This window comes from Pyrus communis, chromosome 15 (assembly GCF_041283825.1).
Source record: "Pyrus communis isolate YQ-2024b chromosome 15, ASM4128382v1, whole genome shotgun sequence".
NCBI classification, from domain to species: Eukaryota; Viridiplantae; Streptophyta; class Magnoliopsida; order Rosales; family Rosaceae; genus Pyrus; species Pyrus communis.
Genome location: NC_142579.1, coordinates 25,935,275 through 25,948,315, shown reverse-complemented (window position 1 = coordinate 25,948,315; position 13,041 = coordinate 25,935,275). Strand labels below are relative to the sequence as shown.

The following is a 13,041-nucleotide window of genomic DNA, read 5'->3' as shown; positions in this document are numbered from 1 at the left end:
TGTTAAACAAATTTTTTAGATAGGAACTGGGTGCGTAAACAAAAATTCAGCCTATTCACAAAGGCATTTCCCCGAATGTTTAGTGATTTGTTTTCGTCAGCCAAACCATGTTGCACACATATTAATAAGTAATGGCATATGCCGAAAGAATCTGATAAGTGGTATAGAAAAAACTTATCCAATCCTGTCGAGACAACAACATGTTAAGATATGTCTATCATATATTTCATCAAACATTTAGTATACACAAAAAAGATTCGTACCAAACATTTAATCCTCGAAAGACCTCGTTCACATGTATATTTTTTAAACTTCGTAGTCCTGGGACCACCTTAGTCCTTACTTCAATCCGTCCTGGACGATGGTGTCTTTGAGAGGGATAAAGATTGTTTGCCCTTCCACTTCCATGTCTTCCTGTTTTGTGTGGTCACGGTTAAGCCATGTCAACATTTTATATTATTTTTTTATAGAGATAATAAGACAAAAATAAATAATAATATAAAATATTAACATGACTTAATCGTGACCATATAAATAAAAAAACATAAAAAATGAGAGGGCAAACAATCCTTGTCTTTTTAAGAGAAGTCTGGGATTGCCTCTCGACGAATGGCAGAGGTTACTCTGAAGTGGTGAATTTAGTTTTTAGGTATTATATGACATCATTTGATTTGATTTGATGGAAAGTAACTTGTCATATCCTGCTTGTAGGAGAATATCGACGTTTCTCGTCTACGTGCATCCATTAATTTTTTGGATTCTAACCCCATCTAGGATACTATTTTGTAACACTTTCGATTGTGACAACTTCATAGACAAGAAAATAGCGTAAATTTTGCTAACGTCAATATCCCACATGCATTCAATTAAACATGATACGAACTTTCATGTAATTAGACTAGACCCTTTTTTTTTTTTTTTTTTTTTTTTTTTTTTTTTTTTTTTTGTGAAACTAGACTAGACCTTGGTTCATGACAAATGTTATATTGGGCTATAGATTTTAGGTGAATAATAATTGTTAATTCGTCAGCGTTCTTCTTTTTATTTGTATGTGAGAAATCTTATATTCGATAATTACATTATTACTAACTCATTGTGAGGTTAAACCCACCCTCTCTTCTTAACGTAGATAATATCACTTGTTAAAAAAAATATATATATATATCGCCCGCATTCTTGTTTCAAATAAACATCGACTTTTCATTTTGTTTTCTCATAATGTTAAAATCAACATCGATGAGTATTGGTTGCAAGAGAATCCCTAATCGAGTAATCATCAACCATGAGAAATTGGAATGAATTTGCTAAAGAAACGTAAAGATGATGCATGCATTTTTAACATTAATTTACAATTGATTTTTCGAGGCAAAAGGTGAAAGCAGAAATTTGAATGAAGAATATGGAAGCCTTTTGGACTGAAAATTCATCATTAAATATTCGATTTATGATTTTAGAATCCGTTGATGATCTTTCATGTAAATTTTTTATTTTTTTTTAACAAACGATATTATCTACATTGAGGGAGGAAGGGTGGGCTTAGCCTCACAATAGACTAGCAATAATGTAGTTCAAACATGCATTTGGCTATAATCGAATCTAAAACTTCTCACTTATAAGTGAAGAGAAATATCATTAGATCGTAGTACTAAGTGGCTCATGTAAATTTATTTTTTAAAAGGAAAAAAAAATCATCATCAACTTTGGAACATTGCTCATGTATAAGAATAATAATTGGCAACTCAAATAACGAGTAGGAGTTCTTATTTGAAACTGTTTGTTTCATATTCATAAAACTTCGTTTTTATGATTATAACTGTTCATATTATTAATCGATCTATAAAGATTGCCTCTGAAAAAAAAATCAATTAAAACTAATATCGTTTAGTCATTAACTGCATAAAACCAGATGACTAGATTGGTAAAAGCATAACCATCTATGTATTTTCTAGAATAGATTGACTAAATAACCTTAGCTTTAGGAATTGTTATTGGTACTCCAAAATTCTCATTTTACAGTCCAATTTATTTTTATTTAGAAAGAAAAATACACTCGTGAATAATGCAAAATGAGAATTTTAAAGTGCTAGTAACAATTCTTTTTCAATTCATTTTTGTAGAGACGATCTTTACAAAGTGATTCATAGTATGAAAGTTCTGATCATAGGCACAAAACTTTGTGATTCAAACATAAAGAATTTTAAGTAGAAGTTCATACTTATTTTTGAGTAGCCAAACATTATTCTATGCACAATTCCAATGCTAATTGCAACAAGAAAAAGCACTCAAATGCATTTTTCATTTCTTTTTCGTATATTATTAAGGCTACGTAATCCATTAATTTATATTAAATTCAATCATCAAAAGGAATAAAATTTTCTCACAGCCTGCAATCTGCAAGCAGAAATTAGGTGTCAACATTAAAAATGAAAAACTCCTCAAAGGGTGGTAGTTGGAGCATTTAAATTTTTAATGTGGATAAATAATATATATGCATGTGCATATAATGTAATGTATGATTTGATGCTTCCCATTTTTGCAGGGTTTCATAGAGACATTAAGATGGAGCTATCACATACTTTTTATTAATTTTTATCATTTAATTTTTTTTTTAATTTATTCAATTCGACAGTTAAAAAATTAAAAAAATATATGGAAAGTAAAAAAATGTATGCATATGGCACCACCCGAGACATTATAGTATAACCCTAACTGTTACCAGGGTGAAGTTATTAGCCATGGGCGCTCTCTCTCTCTCTCTCTCCATGTCAATGGGGACCAAAAAAACAATCATTCAATTTGGTTGCATCACTCAATTATTATTCTGCCCTGTCACAAACTCATAAGCTAGGATGAGTAGTACTGTCACACTCGTTATATTAATTTCTTGAATGATATGAGAGACATGTTAAAGAGACTCTTTTAAAATATGATTTTCCATGAATTTTTTGTCACCTTACATTTTAATATCAATATTCGTGCAAAAAACATGAGATGTGGGCAGAGAGTCCACGGAGAATCCCATTTTGAGAGAGTCTCCTTAAAAATTCTCATGATATAACCATAATGTTGTGTATTCAAATTCAAATTACTTTAAATATGCGTATAATGGATAAAATGTCGATAATGTGTATATGAAACATATTTGATGTGTCTAGCTTTATTCAACTAAATTATCACTAGCAATTAAGCAAGTGACAGTAAGAGGAACCGATTTAGGAAAGTAAAGCACAAGCAACACATATAAAGGGAAATTCCAACGACAAACACCCATGTAGGAGAAATAATTGCACAACGTTTCTCTCCCAAGTTTATGATTATGTGACCGTCACATAAGATGTAGAATGTGAAAGATGCGTTATAACTTACAAGTTTCATACGTCAACGATCAACAGGCGTTCACTCAAAATAACAACTGTCGAAGCAAACCGTGTCTATAAAGCTTGTTGGACATAATTTGTTTAGTAATTTTGCTTCTTGTTTTGAGGACATTGCATATTCCAAAGAAGGAAAAGAAACAACAGACACTGTGTGTCTCTCTCTTTGTCTGAAAGCAGGACAAAAACTGAGAAAAAAGGATTAAAACAAGGTTCTGGGAATCGGAATGTAATTAAGTAATCCAGCTATTAAATTAAACTAAACACATGGATTATGGATAGTATCTTCTTCTTTATATTACTTTGGCACCTGTTCCCAAATTGCCTGTCAAACAGTCCAATCCAATGCATAAAGCACTTGGCTTCTCCTTTTTCTATAGATAAAGTTAATTTATTTTCTTTTTGCATTCAACGATTCAAACATCTATACATAAACAGAATCGTCTATAATTTATATGCGATTTGTTGCCTATTGAGTGTATTTTAAATTTTAAAATTTAAATATTTATTTGAAAAAGTAGATGTTTTATTATAAAACTAATTAACTATAGTAATACAAAATATGGAAAGTTTCTTATTTTCCACATGAGTCACAAGTAGTGGTGGATCCAGGATTCAAATCTTGGGATTCCAGTGATAAAAGTTTAAATTTTTTATGAGTGCTGATATTCCCACTCCGGTATTTTATTTTCCCACCCACCATTTAATGAAAATGTTAATAACATATTTATCCTTTTAAAAGAAGACTCTTAAACCCCTATTTACTTAAGTACTAAAATTTTGAAAAAATAAAAATAATTTAAAATAATAAATAAATAATGGTGAGTGGGGTGTGATATCTTTGGTGGAAAGAGGTTGGAAAAGATTTGTGTTAGAATCGACGCAAAATTTGGAGGAAGGAATAAGCGTCGGCTAGATGAAGGCGAGAAACTTCAATGGAGGAAAAAGAGACTTGGGTTTGAGATCTACGGTTTTGACAAAAAAGGAGGAAGAAGAGTAGTTTAGGGATTCGGGGTCTCTGCAGGGCAGTGATAGGTGTGAAGGAGATGATGAATGTCCAGGTCTTAGGTCTTGCATTTTCTTTTATTTCTTTCTATTTTTATTTATTTATTTATAATATTATTTAAAGATATAATTGAGTTATTTAAAAAAATATATTAGGGTTATTTTGGAAATAATGGTGGGTGGAAAAATAACATTTTACTATTTTAATTTTTTTTATGGTGGGTGGGATTATCATGTGTGTGGGAAAATAAGACATTGGGGTGAGTCTAGTAGCACTCTTTTTTATATTGAAATAGAACGCAAAGCGTGTAAAAAAAATTCGTTTATTTACTAAGACATTTCGTTGAACGCTTGGTTAACTTTTTGTCAGTCAAATCAAGTTGCGCTCATGTCAACAAATATTAACATATGCCAAAACAATTTGATGAGTACTATTGAGAAAATTTGAGGAGCTTTTTTGACGCAACATGCGAGAAACATTTCGTCAAACATTTTTTAAGCACAAAAATGACTCATATCAAATATTCGGAAGGTTCTCAAAAGACCTTCCCATGTATATTTTTAGGACTTGGATGGTCCTGGGATCACTGAGTCCCAATATGCATCCTCCATTAACCATATGGACATACATATTGGATGACGTGAGAGAACGTAGGCATTGATAACGAGGCATCACCTAGACCTTGGACTCAATACATAGGTAACATGTCTTGATAATATGAAGAAAGTTAAGGTTTCACTTTAAAATGAATTGGTCATAGATAAGTGACCCAATTTGAGATTCATATGCTCAATATTTTTGTTTAATTAGTGCGTACATAAAAATTCAAACTTGAGACTTCATTCAATATCAAGAACCAGTAGATTACGAGCTGGTCCAATATCCTAGTGGAATGGTGTTGGATTTCTATCCGTCCATTCTGGGTTCGAAACTCTCCCCTCTTCTCTACTAATATTATATTTTCGAACTCTCTTCTCTCCCTTCTGCTTAATAATATAAGAACTTAAAAATAAAAAAAAACAATAGATTACGAGCAAGTTGAATTTGTAATGAATTTTGTATGTTTAAAATTCAAAAAAATTTGAAAAGAAAGAAATTTGGGAATGTGTTTGAATAGTTTAAGGCAAGTGCTTCTGACAACGTATTTCTCTTTCCTTGTTGAAATGTTGAAATGTTTGAAATGTGAGGTTGGGTATCCCATAAGCCTCTCATGCACGCCAATGCCAATTGCCGAATGCCAATTGCCAGAAAAGAAGAGAGGGGGTTTTTCTGGGCCCTTGTGTTTGCCACTTTCGTATGAAAAAGGCACCAAAAGTCTTCATTTTTGTGCTTGAAAAATGGAATTCATTTGCTTTGTTTAACGATGCAGAATATTATACCTACTGTCAAATATTGTATAATATTTGTATACAAAGCAGGAATTATGGAATTATTCCATGAGGGGAGAGCGCAAGTACAGGATTGGGATAGGATAAATCTCTCTCTCTCTCTCTCTCTCTACATCTGAATTAGATAAGACGTGTTAGTCATACTGCTTGCCATTCCTAACTTAGTGGGTGGCACATAAATAGTAGAAAGTGCATGCCACCATCTTACACGAACAAACTAGTGAAAGAATGAATTTAGATCCTCTCTCCGGATTCTGCAGTGCGGAGAGGGAGAGAAAGATTCAGACCTTTAGTTTGTATAAGGTGGACTAATGAAATAAGTTAATAAAATCAGTGTAGGATTTAAAATGAGTAGTTCGTATCTCCGAATCCGTTTGCTCTGAACACAAAACACTGAAGAGGATCTCAAATCATGAAGAATGACTTGTGAAAACATTAAAAAGCACAAGTTTGATATACATTGGTTGGTCTCGAAGTCTTTTTTGATAGTGTCCTTAAGTTGGATTCTAGTAGGTCTAAGTTTCGGTCCCCACTTTTTGTCTGCTTGCAAATTGTAAAGTGAGATGATACTGCCGTGATACATCTTAAGATTTTGAGACTAGTGATGGTCCTGCAAAAGCGTGAAACGGATAAAATGCTTTTGAAGTATTAACGTTCCCGAATCCCTAGCATGATGTGCTTAACTTTTATTTAAAATTGTAAATTATGATCTTTACGTTTGTTCTACGTTGTAATTTATTTCGACATGAACTGTGGCTGAAGACACTTTTAACCAAATGAGTAAATTTCAAACTTATGATGAGGGTAATTAAGTTGGATTTACTTGTCAACTAATTATCTTTTTGGATTGGAGAAGTAAAGTTTTGAGTTGATGACGCATAGACAGGTTTAACTTTCAAGTTTTGAGAATAGAAAGAAAAATAATAGCTCTTTATCCAGTCCAATAGACTTGGTATTTTGGACCCGACTTGTTAACCTGACCCGACCCGTTAATATTAATATTTGGGTGGATGCTTAACGGGTTGGGTTGTTAACGGGTGAACCCGTTAAATAACGGGTCATTTTGGGTCAACCCGCTAGACCCGTTAACACCCATTAGTTGATGATGTTTAAGTAATTTCAGTAAAGCCTTAACAACAAAAAATAAACTCTTAGCTGCTGGTTGCACCATGGTCACCAAACCTGTTGAGCAAACACCTCTATCTGCATTATATACTCTGCTCATCTGGCTAAGTTGGTAAGCTCAGTCATTCTCTGCGGAGCTCCAGCATCATGTGGAGGTCACCGAACATTTTGTCGACGATAGTTGACATCGCTTGGCGAGATTATAAATTAGAATTTGAGGAGCGGAGTCGATTGTAATTTGGTAAATTAATAAACAAATTCAAACCCCAGAAACTGTGGATTTTGGATTTTGGGGAGGAGGAGGAGGAGCGCGAGTTTTAACAGCAAGTTTTGCTCTTTGTTTTACTGGACTTTTTCACTATGATCTGAGGTTACAAGATTGAATGGCTTTCTGCATTAAATATGGCTGCTGATCTTGCTCTCTTGGGAATCCTTTTCAGTTAGGTGAAGTTCATAATTTCCGTAGTTAACATGTGTAAGTGTATTGGGGTGCCAAAAAAAAAAACAAAATGTTAACGGAGGTTAACGAGTGAAATAGGTGACTTATTAGATTAAAGGGTTGGGTTCGAATAACCCATTAACTTAACGGATTGGATTAAATCCGATTCAAACCTAATAAACCCAATCCGTTTACAGGTTTATAGTCCAGCCCACAGAAGTTGAGAAATACTGCAAAATCCATACAATCTGATCCAAGGTTGTTAGTTTGTTGGGCTATCCTGCCGACAATCTCGGTCAAACCTTCTCATTCTATTTTCTCTGCTCTTTTCCTCGGTCTAGAATGTTTCGATAATTAAAACCGTCTACTTTCTAGTTTACTTTTGAAAATCTAACTTTGCCAAAAATCCGTGAAATCAAAATCCGTGGCCCCCGTGACTCACATTTTCCATCTCGCCCAAACGAAATGGATTGAATGATCTTTTGATTGATTTAAAGCGTGATGAAACCTTCTCACAAAAAAAAAAAATAATAGAAAACAAAAAAACAGAAAGCGTGATGAAACAAAATGTACGATTGCACACCTTAAAGGCTTAAATATGAGAACTATTTTCTAATTATTATAAATTGATGTTTCAAAACTGTTAATTTTTTTTAAATAATCCCGTTCATAATTCTTAGTAAGTCCACAACTAAATCGATCAAAGGATGTGAAAAAAGTGTCAGGAGGTTTCGATGCCTGATTTCGCTTGCTTTATATCATAAGAGAAGAGAAGAGAAGTTGCACATCAATCAGAGAGAACGAGCAGAGCCATATGCTATACTTCGTGTTTTGAGTCTTGACCTTCACACTCCAGACGGCCCCAAAAATTATTCGAAATGTAAAGCAGCCATTCGCTATAAATCCGCACATAAACAAAAACACTCACTTACACTAAATCTCAAAGAGGTGGTACCATTACCAACAATCGTTAATAGTCGTACTTTCTTAAGCAGCCTTAGGTGGCGATGCGTTATCAGGAAGAGTAGTCTCTGCCGGTGTCTCACGAGTGACACCCAACATCGAGTCATATTCCTCATCACGGCGTGCAAACTTCTTTCGCTGAACCTTCTGAAACTCTATCTCGTCGAGGGGCTTTGCATTTTCAGCTGCATGAACCTGAGCCAAGTTGGAATAATTTAAGGCTGACTGGGAGATGAAGGCCATCTCATCTTCTGTGAGCTTTCTCAGGAACTTTGCTGGATTCCCTCCCCATACCTGTTATATAAAATATTCAGTAAACAACCAGTTCGAAAAATTTAAGTTGGTCGTTAAAAATTAATAAACAAAAAGAGCTACATTCAGCCAAAAGGTGTCAGCTCGCACTGAGTCACTTGGATGAACTTATTGTGAGCTTTTTGTAATAACAGTTTGAACAATCAAGAAACTAGTTTAACTGGGTACGGAATTGTCACATTCCACGCAAATAAAGGGTGTTTTGACATACCTCTCCACAGGGGATCCTTGTGTTCTGCCTGACAAGGGCTCCGGCAGCAACCATGGCGTGTTTCTCAACATAAACCCCATCAAGCAAGGTTGCAGCCACACCAACAAATGCCTCATCCTCTACAGTACATCCATGCAAGACAGCACTGTGGCCTGCACAGTTCAAATCGAAAACCACGACACCAGAATTAGATCCTTACACTAAACCCACATCAAGACCATGCTAAAATCACCGGAAACACAATCACACATTACTCACCTACAGTAACATTGTCTCCGATAATGGTAGGCAAAACCTTGCCAGTCAAGTTAGATTTTGCCACATGAACAAGGGAATTGTCTTGAATGTTGGTCCCAGACCCAATGCTGACGCTGTTAGCATCACCTTCACACCCGAAAACAACAATCAGGTAAATACAACATCTTTGGGATTACGCTTCTACTCCCAACAACAAATTGGCTTACTTTTTCACAGAACTGGATTCTCAAACCAAAATTACCCTACTTTAGGAGCTAATATGATCCAAATCAAACTTTGGTAACAACAAGATTAAAATATAGTGATCAAAATTCACTGAAATGCTTACCTCTCAAAACGCAACCGTACCAAATGGAGGAGCCTCGGCCCACCTGAACTTGGCCTATGATCGACGCACTGGGCGCCACAAACGCCTCCTTATCGACCACAGGAGCTTTGTCAAACACGTTCATCAGCGTCCGATGCCGCGATACTAATCACAACAATCGAAACAAAATCACGCAAAATTCAACCACCGCACATCTCGAAATTCAATTCGACATTCAATAAACAAAGCCAGACTCAGGATTGTGCAATTTGTGTGAGTTAGGGTTTGAAGGAATTGAGAGATGAAGGAGAAGAATTGGGGGCGTACGCTGTTCTTGGAAGTAGTAGTTGCCTTGGAGGCGGGAACCGAGGCGGTCAATGGCTTGGCCGGTCTCGCGGATCCAGAATCCGACGGTGTAGATTGCTCTGCCAAGGGTCCCCATCGTCGTCGGAGATTGGAGGGTTTGTCGACAAGCGTGAGTTTGCAGGGGATGGTGTATGGGACGGCGCGTACTGGGTTCAGTCGCGGTCTCAGCTGTGGGTGGTGGAGCAAAGCATTTGAGAATTTGAGAGGTTTGAGGAGGAGAGCGGCGCTGCTGACAAGTGGGTTGGAAATGTTGGCCAGCGAAGGAGGTTACTGGACTCGCTCACTCGGAACCAATGCGCGCCGTTTAGTCACCTGCCTGGATCTTGTTTTGGTGGTTATTGACTACAGCTTCCCTACATTATTGTAATGTGATCTTTCAGTTATATGTATACCACGTAGAAAGAGGGAAAACGAGCTCTTTAATTGTTTTTATCATGATAAAATCAGTAATGTAATACAAGTTCATGAGAGAAATTGGCAGGATGCTCATGCCGGGGTTGACAATGGTAAGGTCGAGTATTTGAGCTTGGAACCAGATTTGAGGATCAAGGCTTGTGATCTTTTTTTGTGACAAATAATGAAAATAATCTACACTAAACTCATCCAATTATGAAGAGGGAGATTCAAACATGAAACATCGGTTCAAGGGCGAATGCTTTTTGACCAACTGAGCGACAAATAAGTTGCCCCATATGCTTGTCCAATTTAGCAATACATGTTTAGCTCTCTTAGTTTTGTACCCTAATGCCAAAACATTTTACTTCCTTTTCATGCACTAAAAATACTGTAAAAGTAAATACAACTCAAATTTTTAGATTCAATCACTTGAAAAGGTAAATCTTTGCATCCAAAGTTGCATGAAATCATCCGATGACAAAATCTACCATCCACAAAACATTATTCAATACACGGAAGAGATATACAAGCATAAGTACCACATAAGACCAATCATTTAAAATCCAGAGATAAAGCGCGATAATTTCGTATTCAACAAGTAGTTTATGGGTCTCACTACATTAATAAATTGTTCCAGCCATTTTGCTAATTATGAAGCCTACAAGTTAGCCTACTGCCTCAAGCTCCTCCACGATGTAAGATGCATACAAGTTCTTGCACACAAGATTTTATTTTAAGAAAACAATAACAATGAAAATTTTACATTCTATTTGCAATAATCATAGGCGACCGTGAAAAGAAAGGAACTAAAGTTTATCTCACATGGAGTATCTGATGGCCTCGATGGCAGCCTCAGCAGGTAGAAAGTCTTCAACAGCAACTTCCTTGTTCTCATTCTTTTTGTCTATCAGGGCGTAAGAGCTAAGGGCATACAGCAAAAACCAGTTCATATTGCAAAGAGACAAACAAAGTTTTTTAATAGATTAAGTATCTACTTGAGGTAATTCATAACTGTGGAGTCACTCGACTCCCAACCGCTTCAATTTAACGGAATGCACGCAATGTAGTAATAGGATGCAATCCTCAAAGAACCGACGAATTTCTGCAAGGCGATGTGGAGGAATCCCCTTGATGTCAGTGTAATGGCGGTACTCAGGGTCATCAGCACATACTGCAATAATCTTGTCATCCTTTTCACCCTGCAATAGAACTCATGTTATCGATAGCTACACCCACTTCTGGATGTATGAAATCAGATCGCTATGAGGGGAAACGATACAAAGAATAAACGATTCAATCTGTTGTTACATTAAGTTCTTTAAACGCATTGATCTAGATTTAAAACCCTGAATTCCCCTCAAGATTGATGTCAAGATCATATCTATTTCCAAAAGTTAAGTGGATTATGTGTCCACATGACATTACCTGCATCAGTACCAGGACATCCAGAGGATCGCTATCCTCACAGATTGTTCGTGGGATGAAACCATAGTTGTGTGGATAAATAACCGATGAATAAAGCACTCGGTCCACCTGCGTTAAAGAGCCTCATGCATTAGTGTCCTCCATGAAAGGCATCAATTTCACACTAGATGCCAATACCCTAGCAAACACTATGATAACAATGTCTACCAAACAACGGTAAATATACAGGGCCCATGTTTAAATTTCTCTAACTTTAATGAATAAGCATGGTTAACTAAAGAGGCAACATCTTATCATTTGGAAAGAAGAAGAAGAGTCTTACTACTATAAGGCCACTTTTCTTGTCGAGCTCATACTTAACCTTGCTGCCTTTGCCAATTTCAACAACCTGCCACAGAAATTATCACTTGGATGTAACTAGTGTAACAGAATCTTCAGCTAAATATATTTTTTTTTTTGACATTTATTTTTCAAAAAGTGGGGAAGATTATTTAAGTCATCGTCCACTGATAGAAGCATTCCACGATCTTATTCTAAAAGGTTTTAACTCATCCACGGCGACCATATGCAACACATCCATAACTTACATGTTGGATTTGTTAAAGGGTCATTTTGCTAAAAGATCAGAACAATAAAAAGACTAAAAGAAAGTTAGAAACAATGACTCACACAGTTGAAAACTGCTGGTGCACCAGGTCCTGCATAGACGAAAACATCAGGCATTATTAACCAAACATGTAAAGTTTAGGTCAAATTATACATGGAACTCTTGAATACGAGTCTCTCACACACACACACACAACGGAATCTGAGCTTCTCTCATCTCACACACGCACGCGCACACACAACACAATGAAGTGCAATACTCACACACACAACGAACTCTAAGCTTCTCTCAGCTCACACACACACACACACACACAAGTAACACCTATAACACATGGTACCTCACTTTCTCACATGTTGTTACAAGCGAGTCCAAGTATCCTCTGTACATAAAGAATTAGGGTCTCTAACTTTGCTGACATAAGGAAACGCTCAGGAACAAAAAATAAGATAGAAATTAAGATTACAAGTCAAAAAGCCAACAAATTTTACCAATCTCTAAGTCATGCCAGGGATGAGCAGCAACCGATCTCCTTGACAATGAAGAAAGGATTCTTTCATTGAGCTTAGGGTGAGGTAACCCCGAATCCTTTCCACTCCCTTCTCCATCATTGTCAGCCATGTTCACCCTTTACACTAACCTTCAAAACAGAAAGAAGGAAGAAAAAAACAACATAACCAAATAATCTTCTTGAACAAATCATATTTCACCCACTGATCAATTACACAGAAACAGTTAATTTCACAAAGTCAAAAACATGGCAGAGGACTAATAAGGCAGAAATATGATCTGTTAATAACACAATTGGAATTTCTTTCAACATCAAGGGGGCAACTATACATAATTACATATAAAAACAAGAAC

The 13,041-nt window shown here is 35.9% G+C and overlaps 2 protein-coding genes across 2 annotated transcripts; both read right to left on the bottom strand.

Moving 5' to 3' along the window:
- Positions 1 to 8,042: 8,042 nt before the first annotated feature.
- LOC137740572 (gamma carbonic anhydrase 1, mitochondrial) lies at positions 8,043 to 10,097 on the bottom strand. The gene is made up of 5 exons (XM_068480415.2): positions 9,711 to 10,097; positions 9,405 to 9,548; positions 9,077 to 9,202; positions 8,819 to 8,970; positions 8,043 to 8,589 (listed from the first exon to the last, which is right to left on the bottom strand). Exons 1-5 carry the CDS (start codon positions 9,823 to 9,825, stop codon positions 8,320 to 8,322), a joined length of 807 nt encoding a protein of 268 aa, XP_068336516.2. The 5' UTR covers positions 9,826 to 10,097; the 3' UTR covers positions 8,043 to 8,319.
- Positions 9,964 to 12,926, bottom strand: LOC137713575 (soluble inorganic pyrophosphatase 1-like). The gene is made up of 6 exons (XM_088686443.1): positions 12,669 to 12,926; positions 12,240 to 12,268; positions 11,893 to 11,958; positions 11,571 to 11,678; positions 10,968 to 11,344; positions 9,964 to 10,102 (listed from the first exon to the last, which is right to left on the bottom strand). Exons 1-5 carry the CDS (start codon positions 12,796 to 12,798, stop codon positions 11,165 to 11,167), a joined length of 513 nt encoding a protein of 170 aa, XP_088542569.1. The 5' UTR covers positions 12,799 to 12,926; the 3' UTR covers positions 9,964 to 10,102; positions 10,968 to 11,164.
- Positions 12,927 to 13,041: the final 115 nt, after the last annotated feature.